Here is a 20,014-nt window from a genome sequence, read left to right as displayed (position 1 = left end):
CTCTGCTACTTTCTAAATAACATAACCTCTCTTAAAATAGGGATAATGATAATACTGGAATTCCTGGGAGGATGAAATGAAAGGATGTATTGTATATGAGACCATCTGCAAACTATAAATTACTTCAGATATCCTTGTTACAGTAAAAAGTAACAAAAGGCCAGCGAACCTGCAGAAACAAATTAGGAACTTGATCAGGAATAGAAATGTCAGTATTCATTTATCATGACTTGTTTTTTGTAAAGAGTGTCAATACCTTAGGTTAATTTAGTATTAAAGCTCAACAGTTTCCTCCCCTAGACCAATACTATTCTTGCTCTATTGAGGAAGTTATTCGAGAGGCTAATGGAGAAAAGTCACTTCCTTACTAACCTCACCCAGTACACTCTAGTTTATGCATATGCAAATTGAACAGTGTTAGAGAGCATTTTACATGGGCATAGAATTTTATATTTTTCAAAGCATATTCACAACCGTCATGACATATGTCTCTCACAATATGTATTTTGTAACATCTTGCATAAATGTAACAGCTGTTGAGTTTGTTTTCAACTTTTCTGATATTGCAAACAATTCTGCAGTTTACAACCTAGTATTTACATATTTCAATATATATGTAAATTTCTCTGCAAAATGGATATCACATATAAAATTTCTGGATTTAAAGGCATGCACATTTAAAATTTTATATATATAGTACTGTCATGCTTTATAAAAATATGTATTAATTTAAAGTCCTTATAATATAAATAGAGCAGAGCCACAGTCATAAGTGTACATCTCCCTGAATTATCTCAAAATACACAGCCATGTAACGACCACCCACATCAAAAGAGAAAATCATTCCGGCATCCCAGAAGCCCTAGGGCCTTCTTCCAGTCTCTGGTCCCATCCTCTTCAGCAGAGGTCAACTCTCACCTCTCACAGCAGAGATCAGTTGAGCCTGTTTTTAAAGTTTTTAAAACTTGACAGCACTTGGCTCCGCATTTATTTGGGTGATTAATTCAGTTTTGTATGAGCTTCTGTTCATTCATTTGTGTTGCTTCTTATGGAAATTTATTTGTGTTTGTGTTATGGTTTTACTTTTCATTTTTCTGATAGAAATGAGGTTGATCTCCTTGTATATGTTTATTAGACGTTTAGATATGCACTTTTTATGAAACCCCTGCTAAAGCCTCTTGTCTGTTTTTCAGTTAGGTCTTCCCTTGTTGATTTGTAAGACCTGTTTATATATTCTTATACGAGCCCTTTATTTATTATATATTTTACTGATCTTTTGTTACTTTGTGCTTCCCTTTTCTTTTAATGGTTTCTTTTGATTAACAGATATTTTTAATTTTGATGCAGTCCACTTTCTCATGCCTTTATGTATAATGTTTTTAAACCTTCCCACCAAGACCATGAAGTTAATTTCCTATTTTACTTTCTAGGAGTTGTGTTATTTTGCTTTTCACATTGAGGGTTGTCCACCTGGAATTTAACTTTTGTGCATGGCATGGGATGGAGTCCATTTTTCCCCAAATGTATACTAATTTAACTTGCACCAATTCCTGAAAACATTCAATATTTTTTATACTATTTTACAATTCTACCTGTGTTATAGCTCAGGTATCTAGATACTCATGAGTCTCCTGCTGGGCTTGATTCTGTGGCTTTGATCTCTCTATCTTTGTATCAATGCTGACACCACTGACCCTGGCCAGTGTGGCTCAGTTAGTTGGAGCATCCTCCCTGTAAACTGGAAAGTGGCGGCTTCAATTCCCAGTCAGAACATGTGCTCAGGTGGCAAGGGTTAATCACTGGTCAGGGTGCAGCATGCATTGGAGAGACAACCAGTCGATGTTTCTCACATCAATGTTTCTCTCCTTTTGTTTCTCCCTTCCTTCCCCTCTTTCTAAAATCAGTAGGCATGTCCTCGGGTGAGGATAAAAAAAAAAAAACCCACCAACAACAACAATTAACAATATTAAACTTTATCTGAGTTCTCTAGCCCTATAAAACAGGGACATTTAAAGAAATCTCCCACTGTTCACATTCCAGGAAACTGCTTGTTATAGGGGAAACTGCTGGCTGTAGAGAACGGCCCTTCTGCATGACTTAAAGAATATTCATAGATAACCTCCCCTCTCCCAGTCTGACTCGACAGAACCACTTGCCACCATGTTCAACCTAAATTCACCTCGTGATTGAAGTGTTCATCTGGGTTAGTTGTCGTTATCCAAAAAATAAACTTCTCACATCTCTGTGTCAAGCAGATAGTTAAAATTGGGAGCCAGGGGCCCAGGCTACACTCCCATAGAACAGGAAGATAATGATACTTTCTTTCTTGATGTGTGTATTTAGAGGAGACAGTTCTCAGAAAACTTAAGAAAAACACTCCTGGGTTGTCAAATAGCAAGAGGCTTACTTAGCTTTTTAAAAGACCTACATAAATCAAAAGGGTAGAGAAAGAATTTATAATTACAAGTACTCTATAGGAAATGCTCTAAGAAAAGAGAGTTGGAGGAAGTCTTAATTGCTTTTGGCACCAGGGAAATTTCAATACACCTATACTTACCCTTATGATATCTGCCCTTTGTTATTACTTTGCAGTAGTAAGGGTCAGACTCAGACCCTCCACATTCCCATTCTTTGTTTCATGAAAGTTTAGCTGAATTATTTATCCCCGTGTAATAAACTTTAATGAAACTTCTCTCTTCCCCACAGGACCCTAAACTTTGACTTACCCTTGACCTAAGCCAACATTGGCATCGAGAATAGCCCTTCCTTAACACAATGAAAGACTCTCCCTGGGTCCGGCCTTCTTCTCCCTGTAAAAGAAAAGCCCTTTCTGCCTAACTTTGCAAATGCTCACAGATTTCCCCATTGCAATAGTCCACCTCACCCTCTTACAATAATTTTTTCAAATAAAATCTTTCCTAAGTCTGGATTTGTTTTTACTTGACGATACCATGCTGAATTTATTACCATAGTTTTATAATAAATGTTAATATCTGGTAGAGTAAAATTTTTCTTTTTGTTAACACCCCAAGACAGAGTTCTTTTGGTGAAGTTTTCCTAAGGATATAATTCAAAGTATGTACAATACTTGATATATATCACATTATTTTTACAAGTTAAAGCTACTTTACCTAAATTAAGATTCACCAAGGTGGAATCTTAAGCTCATCTTTAACGTGAATAGCCAGATTAGAGAACGGTGATTCAAGGACAACAATCAATCCAATAAACAGTTTCTTTAATGATAAAATATAAAAAGGAGGGAAGGGAAATACATCTAAAATAGTACTCAAAGGACCAAATTCAACAGTCAGAAAAGCAGAAATTCTGAAAAGTTGCTGGAACACAAAAAGCAGGTAAGATTGAATTGACCGAAATACAAGAGCTAATGACACCAAAGCCCAAATGATAGGGAGAAGAAAACCCATGTAAAGAATATATGTGACTGCAAAATAGTTACAGAGGTATGATAACCTTGAGTTAATAAATGTAGATATCAAGAAAATGCCCTGTATAAATATCAGAGTAATTAATAGAAGAATTATTCAGACAGCTTGCCCAAGTATCAGTTCTACTCCACATTCCCCTAATTGAATTGTTAGTTGTAGTGATATTACAGTCCAACTTGAAGCCCTAATTGTAATAGAGGTTTGGGCACAAGAGACTCCCAGAGGAACTTGGCACAGGAAAAGCACAATGAACTATGATTCATTCTCCACTCTTCCCAAGGCCCTCATACCCAGGAGCTGAAATACTTGCAAACCCCGCATGCCCCACCCTCTGCATCTTCCCCCAAATGACAAAGGAAAGGTTTCTTCTTTAATCAGAGTTCTTACCAACATTCAGATGAAGCAGACGTTGTTAAATTTGATTGGAAAAAAATGTAGAAAGCATACATTTATGAAATGTGTGTATCTTTATGCTTACCTTATAGGTTTATTATATTCTCTCACGATGTCCTTTTGGCATAGAAGATGGGAAGAAAAGGTTTGGGATTGAAAGACTTCTAACTTCTCACACTTACTCATCTGCCTATCCACTCCATGATGTAAGTGTCAGCTTAGTTTTTCTTTTTTGACAGGTTGCTTAATTCTCTCACATGTTGGAAAAATCCCCAAAGGTTCCCTTGTTGCAATCTGAGAGTTTTATCAGCAGTGCTGAAGCACATAATACCTCTTCACACTGAAGTATTAATAGAAATTCATTCTGGGAAAATTTTACATTTGCATATGACTTTTCTTTAGGACCCATAATGAAAATAGCATTTTTAGTGAAAGAACAATTTAGGACATAATATGTGGAATTTCTATCTGAATTCATCAGATCTTTTCTTATTTATAAAGTTTTAAAGCTGTAAAGACTTAAATTATATGCATGAATTAAATGCACTCATATATTCATTCATCAAAGGTATAATTTGTTTTAATTATATGTAAAGCATTCTGTTAGGTATTAGTGGAACACATCCATGAATCACTCACAGACTAGGAATTTCCAGGCAATAAAGTATGTGTAAAACTTCAAAACAAGCTAAAGATTTCAGTCCATAAGCAAGAGTCAGACAAGTGACTGTGATTCAGAAGAATGCTTCTTTGAGGCTGTCAGATCATTGTACAAAACTCTTGAGCTTTATAAGTTTAAAAAAGAAGGGACATTTTATATGGTGCACCTCTTCAACCAAACCTGAAAGCTTGACGGCCTAGTTTCTGGGGGTTTCTGAGGGAAACTTTTTCTTCTGGATACTTTATGTCTAAATATCACTGCCACCCATTGGCAGTAGACATCATATGGCTAAACATAATATGAACTATTTTGAGATCAATCATCCCTTGGAACTTTCATTTTTTTATTCCTGTTTTATTCTTCTGTACTTATAGTAGACTTTTTGATGACATGCTCTCTTTTTGAGAAGCACATTCCTTAGGAATATAGAAAAACCAAGTATTTCCATTTAAACAAGTGGCCTCTACATCAGTGCTCGTTTTCTCGAAGGTAATGTTGCTATAGTAATTTCCAAGAGCCCAAAGCCAAACTCTCTTCTCCAGGACTTAAACTGTTGTGCCAGCTTTTCCCTGGTAAAATTTATTTAACAGTATGGTAATTGTAGACAGCTCAACACTGGTGAGTTGATTATCTTGGATATGCTTCCTATAAGGGTAGAGCAGAATTTTCCAAAATGGCTAGCAGTTTTCAACAGGGGTAGCAATTCAGGTGAAACCCTCCTCCCCACCCCTCCCAACCCTGCTCCTTTCCCATCCCCCATATTTTTTTCTATGGGGCAAAAGAGTTTCTAAAAGATTATAGATTCTAAAAAATGCCATGGGCCTAAAATGGAGAGATCTGTGGTGTTCATAAACATTGACGGTACATTCTTTGTCAGTCTTTTTTCACAAAAGGGCTCATTTCTGTTTTTGAAGATTTTGAGGATTATTTGTTTGTTTTTAGGGCATTAATTCTCTTCTTCCTATTACCAGGTCATAAAGCCAAACTAAAAAGACAAAATATCCTCAGGCACCAGAAGTTTTAATCTCTACATCTAGCATTCCAGTAGAATCCTTCATGCTTAGAAATTAGGTGTTGCTAAGGTGTTGTTATTTACTGATAATTTTCCTTTTTTTCTTTCTTTTCCCCTGGATTCAAGTTTAAGTACTGGGTTTTCCCTTATGTCCTTTAAAAAATGATTTTTCCTGATATGCAAATAGGCTGCTTTTCTTTTTTTCTATTTCAAATTTCAAGATTCAGAGGATTAGCTACAGAAGAAAACTGTTGGAATCTGGAAGATAAAATCTTATACCTTATCATATAGAGATTTTCACATGTGCTTAATTTTAAACTGGATATGTGTTCAATGTTGTCTTCAGCAGTTCACTTGTCTAGGCAGACAGTTAAAAAGAATGTATTGAGCCGCTGTGTATGGTCAGTGCTCTGCTAGGCCCTGAAGAAATGTTAATAACAGTACCGAACAGTGGGGAGGAACCTATGCAGGAAACAGTAGTGAGGCTCCTAAGTGCTAAAGTTTTTGTAAGTATTTTAAGTTCTTTGAGAAGTAGTTGTCAGTGAAAATAGGTTCCCTAGAGGAGATTCCTGTCATAGCAGTAGGACTTTGGGTCATTCATTTGCCTTCTCTTGGGGTTTGTGTTTCAGTCTCTGCAATAACAATGTCGGGTTATTTCTAAAGTCTCATCCAGTTATATAGTTATATGGATCCCTGAGCTGAGAATGGGTGTAAGAAGTTAAAAAATAAATCACTATTATTATAGTTTATTATAGATTTTAGTAAATAATTTCCCATCAGTGGAACATGAAAATCTAAGTCTAAGAGTAAAAGAGAACATTTGCCCCATTCACTCACCTCATGAAAGCACTGTTGGTTTACTTTGCGCTCCTGTCTTTTGCTTTGTCATTCATGTACTTTCTTCCTGAATACCTGTAGGGTCAATATTGGAAGCCATCCGAACCTCCTAATCCTGTCAATGAAAGGTACATACTTTTCCAGAATTGGGCTCGGTTTTCGTATTTCTACAAGGAGCAACCTCTAGACCTGATTAGGTAAGTTCCTTATGTATGATCCTACCAATGATTAAAATTTGATGTGATTTTTATTTACAATGGCATCATAATCCATTCTTTCTTTAATTTAATCTTTATTATATATTTTTCCATTACCATTTAGTCCCCTTATACCCCCCTCCCCCCAGCAATCACTACACCGTTGTCCATGTCCATGAGTCCTTTTTCCTTTTTGCTCAGTCCCTCTACCCCCTAACCTCCACCCCTACTAGCTGTCTTCTTCTCCCCATCTATGAGTCTGTCTCTGTTTTTCTTGTTAGTTCCGTTTGTTCATTAGATTCCACATAGGAGTGAAATCATGGTATTTGTCTTTCTCTGACTGGCATTTCACTTAGCATGATGTTCTCCATTCTTTTTACAACTGTTCTCACACGCTATATTTTATACCTTCCCAGTTTTGTATCTACACTATCATTTAGTCATTAATTTATGAACACATTGCTGTTCAGAATGCTCTTAACCACCTTAAAAAGGTAGCTCAGTGGTTCAGAGGTGGGGCCTTGGTACTTAGGTAGACTGGGTTCAAATCCAAGTTCTTCTTCCTAGAAGCTGTCTAAACTTGTTCAAGTTACTTAACCGTTATGAGGCTCATCTGTAAAACGGGAATAACCATAGCACTTTCCTTATGGGGTTATTTTATTGTTAAATGAGATAGACATGTTTTAGCATGGGAGCTGGCCCTTATTGCTTGATATATAATTCTTTGGTTTTGTATCCCTTTCAGTCCAGGAATTTAAAAGATAGCAGAAGAGTTGTGTATGAGTGTGGGTGTTATGTGTGTCTTGATCTCAAAGAACTGTGAAGACAATTGTTCTATAACCTCAATTTCTTTTTTCTTTTATCTTTGGTCTTAGGCAATTGGCAAGGTTAGCATCTGAGCCTTTCTGAGTTCCATGCTCTCAGACAACTTCTCAGACAGTTTTGTTAGCTAAGCAAGAATACTATGGCTGTAGCCTTCTGCTTTGAACCATTACACTACTACATACATACAGGCTTCCAGGAGACTCCTGCTATGGTTTCAGTAAAGTAATAATCAATCAGAACCAATTCACTTGATGATTTATGCTTCTACTGCGATGGTTGCACAGCATCACAGCATCCTTTTTAGGAGACTGATTTTGACGCATAAATCCAAATCAGTTGAAATATTATCTCAACAGTTTTGTCTATGGCAAATAAGGGGAAACTTTTAAGAATAAAAGGCAACTGGGTATATAACCTGATGCTTTCTCTAAATCATTATATGAACTATTTGTTGGATGGATATTATAATTGTTTTTAGTAATTAAATGGTCATTTAATTTTTTAAATTATAAAATAGGGTATTTACCAAAAAGTTTAATAAAGAGATACACAAAGATTTAAGTTAAATTTCACTTCCATTGAATTCTGCGGTGGTCACTCCTTTTGATTTGGTAATAACCATTCTATCTTATTTTTATGTGTATGTGCATGCATAATAAAATGTGCACTTTTTTCACCTAGAGCAATGGTGTCATTATTTTCTTTTTGTTGAGATTTTAACTTTTTCACTAAATAATACATTATTGGTACCCATCCCTGTAAATATACACTGATCTAGTTCATGCCTTTTAACAGGGCACTGAGTGCCATAATAAAAATTTTATGTAATTTCTTTACCTATTTTTTTGTTGAAAAACATTAAGCTGTCACAAATTTTTTACTGTTAAGATCAAGGCTGCTTAGAACATCTTCAGACATTATTTCTTTGGAGAATATTTTTATAGTATCTTTTCAGAAGTGAAGTTATCAGAATGAAGGTTTACATATTTTATGTTGTTTAAAATATATTGGGAGTATTTATTCATGTAACATTTTAAAACTATCTTTGCTGCTTCCCCAAAGATTTGTATTTGTAACCATAGATATACACAAACACATTACACCTCAGGTCATTGCTGGTTTATCATTGCTTGTTAGAACTTGCAAATTTCTTTTTACAACAAAGTAGAAGTTCAGAAATTTCATCAGATGACAGTGTCAAGCTTAAATTTAACAACTTTTTAAGTTTTTTTAATCCTAGTAAAGTAACTTTTCATTTATAGCAAGCTATACTCCTTTTCTATTTCAATAGTGAGATAATTTTTAATTAAATGTAAATTTTTAACAAAATGTAAAGGATTGACAAAGTACAGTTTTAAATTAAGGAACTGTAAAGGCAAAAAAGAAAACATTGTTACCACAGAGGTAGCTTTCGGAGAAAATAGCTATTATCTCTAGGGTTTCCTTTCAGTGGTTACATATTCCTTATTCTTAGGAAGAGACAATAAAGTATTTAGGGATAAAGGACCATGATGTGTTCAACCAATGTACTTTCAAATGGTTAGAAACAAATTACACACACACACACACACACAAAGGGAAAATGCAAATGGGACAATATTTTTACCATAAAATAATTAAAGGGTATGTGGATATTATTTGAATTATTCTCACAACTTCTTTATATACTTGAAATTATTTCCAAATATGACCTTTAATAAAAATGCGAGTCCAGAACTAGATTCATTTATAGTCAACTGATTTTCAACGAAGGTGCCTAGTTCTCTCTAGGGGAAAGGATAGTTTTTTTCTAGAAAAATGCTATAACAAATAGATACCTATATGAAAAACATGAAACTTGATCCTTTGCTGAGCAAAAATTGAAACTAATATGAAATTGATCAGAGACCTAAATGTAAGGGCTAAAACTATAAAAGAAGAATACGTAAGACAAAAATATATGTGATCTGGAGTTAGGTATCAACTTTTCAAATAAGACACAAAATGCACAAGTTAAGGACTGGATAAATCATTGAAATTAAAAGTGTGTGGACCTTAAAAGACATTGTTATAAAAATAAAAAAGCAGACCACAAACTGAAGAACATACTTGCAACATACATATCAATAAAGGACTCATCTAAAATATTTAAGGAACTCTTACAACTTAGTAATAAGACAAAATGAAAGAAAGATGCAAGTAGTAAGATGTCTGTTTAATTAGAAATTATCAGAAATTTTGAAAACTTCAGAATGGAAGGTTTATACTCAGAGTTGCCTTCTTTTTGAAATTACAATTTAATATTATGTGCTGTAACACATTTCTATGTAACACGCTACTAGGAAACTGGAAAGAATTGATGGATTTGGTGAGCTGACCTACATTCTCTGGTTTCTTGATGGATTCTTTAAGGGGTTCTGGGTGTACACATCCACAAGAAAAACAGTTTCATACTTGAACAGTTATGCCAATTAATGCTGTCACTTTTTACCTTCTTGTCAACGAGAGTTGAACAGTGTATTTTGTGGACCTTTTACTAAGCAGTCACTTGGTGTCCTACCTACCTCACAATTCTCTAAGTATTTATCAGAGATCCAAACCTGGAGGGAGATGGAGCTTTGTACATACAACTGCTTCTGCCTGATGTGGTTGGGGTACCTTCTTCAATTTTCAAAAGGGAGATAAAGTATAAGTCTGTGCAGATTGTGCGTGTACTTTTGATTTGTTAAATTTTAATTGCTAGAAGTTACATTGAAGAATGTTCTCCAGTTTATTTCAAACATGTAAACTCTTTAAATTTAGAAAAAATTTAAAATACTGTATTATTTCAAAATTAAAACTTAACTTTCACTCAGTTGGTCTCCTACTTAGGTGCGTTATCTCTTTTACTCTTTATAGTAATTCTTCGGATAAGCATCATTCTGCATTTAACAATGTGGAAACTAAAGTTTAGAGAGCTTACTAATGTTACCAAAATTATACGTCTAGGAAGCAGTGGAGCCAAAATTAGAATATGGGTTTGTCTGAATGGAAAACAAGGCTGTCTGGACTGTGTCATTTTTCCAGCCTCTAATTCTATCTTTATCCTCTTTTATAGGAATTATTATGGAGAAAAGATTGGCATGTATTTTGTCTTTCTCGGATTTTACACTGAAATGCTGTTCCTTGCAGCTGTGGTTGGCTTAACTTGTTTTATTTATGGCTTATTATCAATGCAGAGTAACACAAGCAGGTAAGTTCAGCTGAATTTTCAACTAGAGAAAAATGTCTTGATCTCATGCTCATTGAAACTGGTGTTATTATTTTTCCTGACATTTGTTTCAGAATGTTTCTTTGTAGTGGCACAGATAACTGATATTTCTGAAAAAGAAATATCAGAAAAGCAACTACCCCTCACCTGGTGCTTTATGAGAAACCTGTTTTTAACTATTAGTTCTGAAAATTCAGTTCCTCAAAGCATGACTTGGCCTAGCACAGAAGTTGCTGCCTCATCCCGCTTCCTGCCAAATGCAAAGCGCCACAAACAGCTGCTCTGATAGTAACAGCTTTGGACTCTCACCCAAACACATATCACTTTTAAAGCTGCTTTGCTGTTCCCTCTGCAGCACAGAAATCTGTGACCCTCAGATTGGAGGCCAGATTATCATGTGCCCACTCTGTGATGTGACGTGTGATTATTGGAGACTAAATTCTACATGTTTGGCTTCGAAGGTATGCATATATTTTGGTAGGTTGAAAGACTTGGAATTTCTTTCCTTTCCTATTGCATTTCCAACTAGTCTTTGTGATGTTATTTTTGTTTTTACAGATTTCCCATTTGTTTGACAATGAGTCAACAGTGTTCTTTGCAATATTCATGGGAATTTGGGGTGAGTATATAGTGACATAAAAAACCAACTTTCTCCATGTTATGTGGTATGGCCCATATGTATAACATACCAATGGTGATTTTAGATCCTTATGGCCAGCATCAATACACTGATAGAGTCCACATCAGCAGTCTTTAGTTCTTTGTCCAAAAAAATGTCTTTATGTATCATCTGCTCATTTCTCTTAGAGACAACATAATTTTTGAAATTTCATATGTATTCAGCTTATACTGTCTCTGAGCTGTAGTAAAAGGGGGGCGGTCAATAAGTAGTTAATTCAGGAGAGAATAAACATAAATATTTGGTGGCTGGAGGATGTTGAGTCATGGATACCAAGTGGAATAAGAATAAAAAAAAGTTACAGAGGTTCAATAAATCGGCATTTGAGTCTAAGTTCCCCGTGGCTAATCCAAGTGCCAGCTTCCAGTTCTATCATAAAAATTTTCCATATAAAATGGAAGGGCCCTTAATTTTGGAAATGTCCCAGGATTTCATCTTTTTCATTTCACATGGGAAGTATAGTGAAGTTGCTCCTACCAATCAGATAGGAAGATATTTTCTGTAAGAGTAGCTCAGAGAGAGGCCTACAGACTTCTAAAACATGTCCCAAAATTCAGGGAAAAAAATAGATTTTTCCTTTACAATTAAAAAAGAATCTTTAGCAAACACAAATATGTACATTTAAAAAATGGGCAAAATACATGAGTAGCTTGGTCTAGACAAAGAGACAACACAATTTGTTGGTGTGTATGTTCAGCAGACGGATTTCAGGGTTTCTCTTGCTTCTGCCCACCTGCATAGTCTAAAGATAGCAGCCCAGATTCAAAGAGAACAGAGGATAGAGAAACCTTATTAACGATCCCTGGCGACCCCAAGTGTGGTAAGTTGGGGTTGCCAGGGATACTCTTCGTGATGTGGCAGCCCTATCCTGTCTCCATTGTTAATTGGAATCCGAAGTGAATGAATGATAGGTGCACACATGAAAATATAGGTAGTAGTTTTCGGTTATTTCCAGTGAGGGAGATTGTTCCCCAACACCAGCCCTACATTTCAACACAAATTGAGGAGCAACCACACGTGGAGCTCCCAGCAACACTGTAAGTATTTTGAGATGGTATGATTATCAGTTGTTTCAGAATAGTTTATTGTAGCAGTGAGTTGGTTTAGTTTTGGCTTTTGAGGAACTTGGCCAGATTATTTGTACAAAGAACTTCAAGGACAAATGCAATTGAGAGTTAAGTTGAATCAAAGAATGAGTTGGCAGTGCAGGTGGGAAGAAACAATACTTGTCCAAGGGATTGAGACCTACAAATACTGTATACTATGCTTTGTACTGAAGGGTAAAAATGGTTTTTTTTTTTAATTGCTTGTTTATAATGAAAATATATACCCACCTTAAGAAGTTCAAACAGAATATTAAACAGGGTTAAAAATAAGATTAAAATGACCAAAAATAGAATAATTCTTTGGCCATGATTTTGGCCATGATTTTTAGAACCCTTTACCCTCTGTGTGTTGGCATGTATGTTCATATAACTTTCCATAAATAGTATAATATTATATATAGTTTTAAATTTCTTTATAGAACAGTGAATGATGGGACTCCTTTTGTAGCAGTGAATACATGCATGTTTTATGTCTATGTATTTATGACTGAATAGAATTGCCTTTAATGAATTTATCATACTTTAACCTGTTCTCTATTGTTGGATATTTAGGTCACCTCCACTCCCCCTCCCCAGTTTTATTGAGATATAATTGTTATATAATAATTTATTAGTTTAAAGTGCACAATATAATGATCTGATTATACATATATATTGTGAAATGATTGGTACAATAAGTTAGTTAACATTATTACCTCATATAGTTACAATTTTTTCTTGTGATGAGAACATTTAAGATATAGTCTTAATAACTTTCAAATACACAGCCCGGTATTTCTAACTATAGGCACCATGCTATATATTACATCCCCAGGACTTACTAATCTTATAAGTGGACATTTGTAACTTTTGACCACTTTGACCCATTGTCCCCACTCCTATCAACCACAAAACTGTACTCTGTTTCTGTGAGTTATAATTTTTTTAGATTCCACATGGGAGACCTTACCATATTGATCTTGCTCTGTATGACTTATCTCACTTAACATAATACCTTCAAAGTCCATGTATGTTGTCACAAATGGCAAGATTTTGTTTTTTTAATTCCATTGTGTATATAAACCACATTTTCTTTATCCATTCATCGAGAGACGGACATTTAGGTTGTTTTCATGGCTTAACTATTGTAAATAATGTTGCAGTAAACAAAGAATATATATTTTGGAGAGAGAGAGAATATATACTGTGGAATGGCTCTTACATTTATCTTAAGTTTTGCTAAGGGATAATGCTTGAATGATTTCACTGAAAAAATAATTTCAGTAAAAGACTGGTTTTGCAACCAAAATCTAGGTGTTAGTAAAAAAGTTAAGTTTTAAATATTCCTTCAAATTACCTTAATGAAGAGAGAACAATGAACCTGGTTTTTTTCCTTTGCATGCACTACTATCTGAGAAAATAACTCAAAATTTTTTATTAGTTATTTCAATGTTATTACATAGTTATGCCAATATTAATAATTTTATAATTTTGTCATCAAACAATAATGACAGAAGAACCATCATGCAACCAAATTGATATTGGCCAGATGGCTCAGCTGATTGGAGCATTGTCCCATACACCAAAAATTTGCGGGTGCGTTCCCAGCCAGCGCACATACCTAGCTTGCGGATTCAGTCCTGGTTGGGGAGCATAAGGGAGACAACTGATTAGTGTTTTTCCACATCCTTGTTTCTGTCTCTCTCTAAAATCAGTAAACATATCCTCAAGTGAAGATTAAAAAAATTATCTAAAAATAGAGGAAACCTACATGATTTGGGGTGATGAACACACAATACAGAATACAGATGATGTATTATAGAATTGTACACCTGAAACCTATATAATTTTATTGACCAGTGTCACCCCAATAAATTCAGTAAAAATAAATAAATGATTTTAAAAAACGAGGAAAACTCGGTTATTTTCTTATTCACTTTATTTCTTCATCTCTTTATTATATTTGTTTTCATACATTTATTTCTCTATAGTCACACTGTTTTTGGAGTTTTGGAAACAGCGTCAAGCCAGACTGGAATATGAGTGGGACCTGGTGGACTTTGAGGAGGAACAGCAGCAGCTTCAGCTGAGACCTGAGTTTGAAGCTATGTGTAAACAGAGGAAAATGAATCCAGTGACTAAGGTAGATTAGAGAACTGAAATGGGTGGTGTGTCTCCACAGATACGCTACTGTAGGTCATCTCTGAAATAATGATGTGCATTTTAACTGCCTTTAAAATATTCTCTCACATGTAAGTCATATAAACTTCTTTACTTACTTTTATGATATATTTTGAACACATACAAAAGTAGATAGAAAAGCATAATGAATCCCAGGATGGATCTGTCAACCAGCTTCAATTAATATTAATTTATGGATAATCTCTTTTTATTTGTACACCTACTCCTCTCTGCCACTAGATTATTTTGAAATAATAAAATATTTCAAGGTATTGGGCTTTAAATATGTAGTATATAAATATGTAGAAATGAAAGTGAAGTTAATATGCAAAAGTAAATTAGTATTATTAAGGTAGTGGGCTTATGAGTGATTATTTTATTAGATCAGATTTTATTCAACTTGTCCCTTTTAATTGATTACAATTATAATCAATTGACTGATTTTAATGGGAAGATCATTGAACTGCTATCTGGGGTGAAAATCTACATTTTTGTATCCTTAACTGGCAAACCAGCTATATGTTGACTGAGTAATTTGACCTCTTAGTAACTCATTTTTTTCCATGTGAAAGTGAATGGTACTTTGCCATCAAACACCAGACTCTTGATTGCATATTCTTAGAGTTCCCACATTTTCATAATCTGTGATCACTTTGTTAACATTTGCTATTAAAGGGAGAACAGAATATGTCTCTAACAGTCTCTTCAGTAGAATCCCCTACTATGTGCAGGACACTATTCTTGCAATATAATACTCAAAATTCTTTACATGGTTTAGGCATTCATTTAACATGGACTAAATTGCACTGAAACATCACAAAATTTAGTAAATATGTAAAGGGGGGAAAACACCTGAGAAAATATATTAACAACTTGGGTGAAATTAACAGTTTGAAATTACAAAATTGTTTAAAAGAGGTATTGTCATACTGATGACATTGTGTGTATCCATATTTCATGGGATACACAAGAAAATAAAAGCAAGGTCTTTTGTCTTTGACAAAAATTATTGGCATAAAAATAACATGTACTGAATGATAACTTCTGACACTAGCTGATAAAACAGTACGTACGTATTGATTCACTGTGAATCATCCACTTAACTGTAATGGTTTTGAAATCAAGAGTTTTTTGACGTATTTGCAGTGCTTCATTAGTGGTTAAGTACAACCAGGGCTCTCACATTTGAGTCCATATCGGGGCACACACAACCATATGTGGACACCGACACATGTTCACCCACCAATATGCACATACACATTTTATGCAGACATATACGCATGTTCATAATCACATACATGCACACATCCTAGGGTTCTGTAGAGCTTGAGGATCGCCTACGCTACCTGTTGAGTTCTGTTTCCATGCAATCTGCCTTGAAAATCTACAAGATGTAAAACCTTATTATTAGATAGAATTATATGATTGAGATTTATGCTCAAAGCTATTTTTTACTGTATGGCAGTATATTTTATGTAGCTGAGAATCTCAGTTGATATAATTACTATCTTTCATTTATGACTTAAAAAGCATGAAAATGGAAAAGTCTGGGCCCCTGACCTGTGTGGAAGGACACAATCCTATGAGTATAAGAAGGAGTCCTATTTAATATCTTGCAGAGCAATTACAGAACAATGCAATTCAACTGAGTTCAGTTGAATTAGAATGAAATTATAACATCATTAAAACATATCTTCTTAAGCAACTGCCCTCCTCTCTACCAGGCCCTGAATACCACTCTAATTCAACATTCAAGAAGTAGTGTGTACCCATTATGTCTCATATCACGTGTAAAATATCTCCGCTAAGAGCCCTGAAGCTTTCTATCTAAAAGGAATGAATCTGCCAGAATGTAGCTTTCCACAAGCTGTAGTGGACCTTTGTGGGAGATTTCTACTTTAACTGAGTTTTGTGGTTTTGACTACTGCTCGGAGTCCCAGCTTTGCAGGTAGATTTTGAATTTTGCTGTGATTTCTTCAAAATTACAGGAGATGGAACCTTACATGCCTCTATATAGTCGGATTCCATGGTACTTTTTGTCAGGAGCCACCGTGACATTATGGGTGAGATTTTAAAAAAACTTATCTCTTTGACATGCTGTCATATGAGGATTATCTCAACAGTTTTATCCGAAATGACTCGTGAGTCTCTTCTTTCCTTTTCCCTCCCGCTCTTTCTTTCTTGAATAGAACTCTTAGATAAAATAAACTCTAGTTTACATGGATGCACTACAATTGAACCTTGGGAAAAAAGCTGGGGTGAAAGAGAGGGGCTTTATCTTAGAGCCTATCCCTCCCCCTCTCCCAGCTCTCCATTAATTAGGTGATAACTTGAAACCAGACCAGCGTAAACAATTCCATGGCAAATTATTTGGTTAGTTTTTAAAAATAATTTATTTATCTTTATCTCCACTTAAAATATCTGCACAAAGAGAAAAAAAAACCCACTTAACCCATTATACCAAAAAAAAACGCTTATACTATTAAACTTCATTATCTTACTGAGGTGGACAGAAGAATGTCTACTTGAAGAATTAAATTATCACATCCCTTTATGAGGGAGTCAGGTTTTCTCCGTGCCTTTTAGCTAATAGATTCCTCGATCACCCCAATCTATTTCCTGCCCTCCCTTGTCCAGATGTGTGCCCCTTACAGTTGGACTTTAATTTTAGGAAAAGTATGTTAACCTCTGGAGAGTTTAGTTGAAGCATAAAAAATTAGCAGTTGTTGACTACAGCTTAGCCTACCAGTCCATATTGTCCCATAATTTCTTATCTTTAACATTACTTGTTAAAAGTATTGATTTTTCTATTTTAAATATGCATTTTCTTAGATGATATAAAAATTATTGAGGAAAGAGGATAGAATAAAATGGGTAACAATCAGTTTGTCTTTGAGGAAAATTCTGGAGTGTGGTCGCAGAAGGACTATTCTATCTGTTATTTCTGGTATTCATTCAATTTGATTCAGTTCCTCAACTTTCAGAATAAAATTCTCTAGTCATTGATACAAAGCCATCCCTATATCTTTGTGTTGTTTTTGCAATATGGGAAATATATAAAACTTATACCAAATCTATACAAATATCTAAATTACCAGGCATATCAGGCCACTAATGGCAACATTCTACGGGGAAATACAGTCTTTGGATGTATTTTTCTTGGGAAATCACTCATCTTCACACACTACATGTTTAACTCCAGTCGAGGGCAGAGGTTGGCAAACATTTTTTTGTAGAGACGCCAGATGTATTTTAGGTTTTGTGGGCCACAAATACTCGCTGGCACATAATTGTATTTATTTTTCTTTACAACCTTGAAAAATGTAAAACACATTCTTAACTCCAAGGCCATGGCAGAACTGGTAAGTCCCAAGGCAGAATTTGACCTTCTGACTAGCTCTTGCTAGAGGACAGGCATGAATACTTCTCTATTTCACACTTACCCAGCCGCCTCATATGCCTTGTCTCTACCTTGGACCTCACCAGTGCTCATTTCCTGCTGTAGGCGGTGAGAGAGACTGACTTGGTTTTCTTTCCATGTCAGAGCTGCTAAATGTAATAGAAGGAGATAAAGAGAACCGAATGTTTAAAAAAATGTATGCAGCACAGGGATGCGGGGACCAGAGTGACCAGTGCTCTGTTTTTCTTCTACAGATGTCTCTTGTCATTGCTTGTATGGTAGCTGTGATTGTGTATCGCCTGTCGGTCTTTGCCACATTTTCCAGCTTCATGGAAAGTGAAGCATCCTTAAAACATGTCAAAAGTTTCCTCACTCCTCAGTTAACCACAGCGCTCACTGGATCATGCTTGAACTTTATTGTCATCTTGATCTTGAATTTCTTTTATGAAAAGATATCTGCCTGGATTACAAAAATGGGTAAGCTGGCCAAATTGTTAGTATGATTCTGAAAAAGGGTTCCTACCAACGCTACATGTCCATTTTTGGATCATCCCCAAGGAAGTTAAATTTTTAAAGGCACATCTAAAGGCAGTTTTGCTCCATAGGTAGACCCAATAGCTTGATACTTCAGTAACCCCTCACAACTACATTCAGGCCCATACAGTGGAAGTAGGAGGAAGAACTAAAAAGAAGAATGCGGACACTATAGGTCTTTGGTGCGGCTAGTTGAATCCTAAGCAAAATTCCTACTTTTCTCAAGGCACAGATAATTTTTATTTCATGTGTATGGTGTTTAGAAGCGATTTGGGTTTGAAAACCATCATGAGAAAAACAGATCAGCACCTCCTTAACAAATTAAAAATTTGGGGCTTCTCTTTTCAGTTGCAATATCTTTGAATCTAGATGACTTTGTTTTTAAGATATTAAAAGTTGTCCTAAAGCCATGAAAGAAGGCGAGGAGGTCGCAGGGGTAGTTGGAGAAAGCAGGGGAAATAGCACAGAGCAGAGTTGCTTCCAGTCTTGCCCCCGGCAAGTTGGAAATCGACCCGAGCCTCAGTGCCTCCTCGGAGTGCGCTCTCTCCGGGAGCCCCTCCTCCAAATCTGTGCACCGCCACCATCTCAGTGACCAGAAGAGCACATTTTTCACGGAGCACTGGAGTGAGCACTCGGAAGCAACTTTGATTAAATATTATCCTCCAATTTGGAGTTCTTCTCTAAAGTTTACTTCTTTTTTTCTGCTAGCAATGACAAAAACATCATAGCAGATAACACCTAAAAGCGAAGTACTTAAAAAATCACAGCTTTCTTCAATGAAAAAAATTACTTGTGCAGTGGTACCTTGGCAGTCGTTAATTTATTCCAGAACTCATGACGAGTACCAAGTACCCAACAATGAAGCACTTTTTCTTGCCGGGTGGTATTGTGACTTATACAGGTTCTAGCAAGTGTGACGAGTCCCAAGCAAGCGATGAGTGCTGTAACATTTTCTTCTTGTCAGAAAGTGGCAAGTATAGGGTTTGATGAATTCTGAAGCCAATGAGTCCTGAGGTATGACCATTCACTTTTGAGATTTTGTAATAATGCAACTAAATTTCACTATAATGGAGGTGTTATCTCTTCCATAGAATAACACACATAGAATAATGTGTGTTAGTATTTCAGTGTCACCGAAATGCCGTGGATTTCATTGGATCAGGTCATCAGCTCAGAAAAACACTCTCTTTTATTCTTTTATGCCATGGAGTGAAAAGAACCTAATGTTTTCTTATCTTTCGGCTTCATTAAGTGATAGATTGTGATAAGGAGAAGGAAAGTGTGGACTATTGCTGCCACCATTTGTGTGACATGGCTTTAAAAATTTACATAACCATGTAATTCATGAGAGGAGAACACAGTTTGGTGTGGAAATTATCCTCTGCCCTTGATATAATTTTACTTTGTTTAAACCTTATTAAAAACCGATGAGAGATCTGATATGTTTGCAGGATATCATTTAGGGTGTAGGGGTGAGCATAGGGCTCTTCAGCCTGATAGGGGTGTGAATTCCACATTCTGTCTGCGTGACT

At 35.5% G+C, this 20,014-nt stretch overlaps 1 protein-coding gene across 3 annotated transcripts in view; it reads left to right on the top strand.

Annotated features, from left to right (window-relative positions):
• ANO5 (anoctamin 5) overlaps positions 1-20,014 on the top strand; it is a 74,126-nt gene that overhangs the window by 38,378 nt on the left and 15,734 nt on the right. For all 3 annotated transcript variants that reach the window (XM_054585989.1, XM_054585991.1, XM_054585992.1), the window contains 8 exons: positions 3,935-4,048; positions 6,434-6,549; positions 10,451-10,585; positions 10,959-11,064; positions 11,162-11,222; positions 14,359-14,510; positions 16,537-16,611; positions 18,203-18,425. In XM_054585989.1, coding sequence (XP_054441964.1) covers positions 3,935-4,048; positions 6,434-6,549; positions 10,451-10,585; positions 10,959-11,064; positions 11,162-11,222; positions 14,359-14,510; positions 16,537-16,611; positions 18,203-18,425 — 982 coding nt within the window. The remainder of the gene's footprint in view (positions 1-3,934; positions 4,049-6,433; positions 6,550-10,450; positions 10,586-10,958; positions 11,065-11,161; positions 11,223-14,358; positions 14,511-16,536; positions 16,612-18,202; positions 18,426-20,014) is intronic.

Source organism: Pteronotus mesoamericanus, unplaced genomic scaffold, assembly GCF_021234165.1.
Source record: "Pteronotus mesoamericanus isolate MK-2021 breed Mesoamerican mustached bat unplaced genomic scaffold, CSHL_Meso_final contig_90, whole genome shotgun sequence".
Taxonomy (NCBI): Eukaryota; Metazoa; Chordata; class Mammalia; order Chiroptera; family Mormoopidae; genus Pteronotus; species Pteronotus mesoamericanus.
The sequence above is the reverse complement of the archived record's forward strand: the minus strand, read 5'-3'. Positions and strand labels throughout refer to the sequence as shown.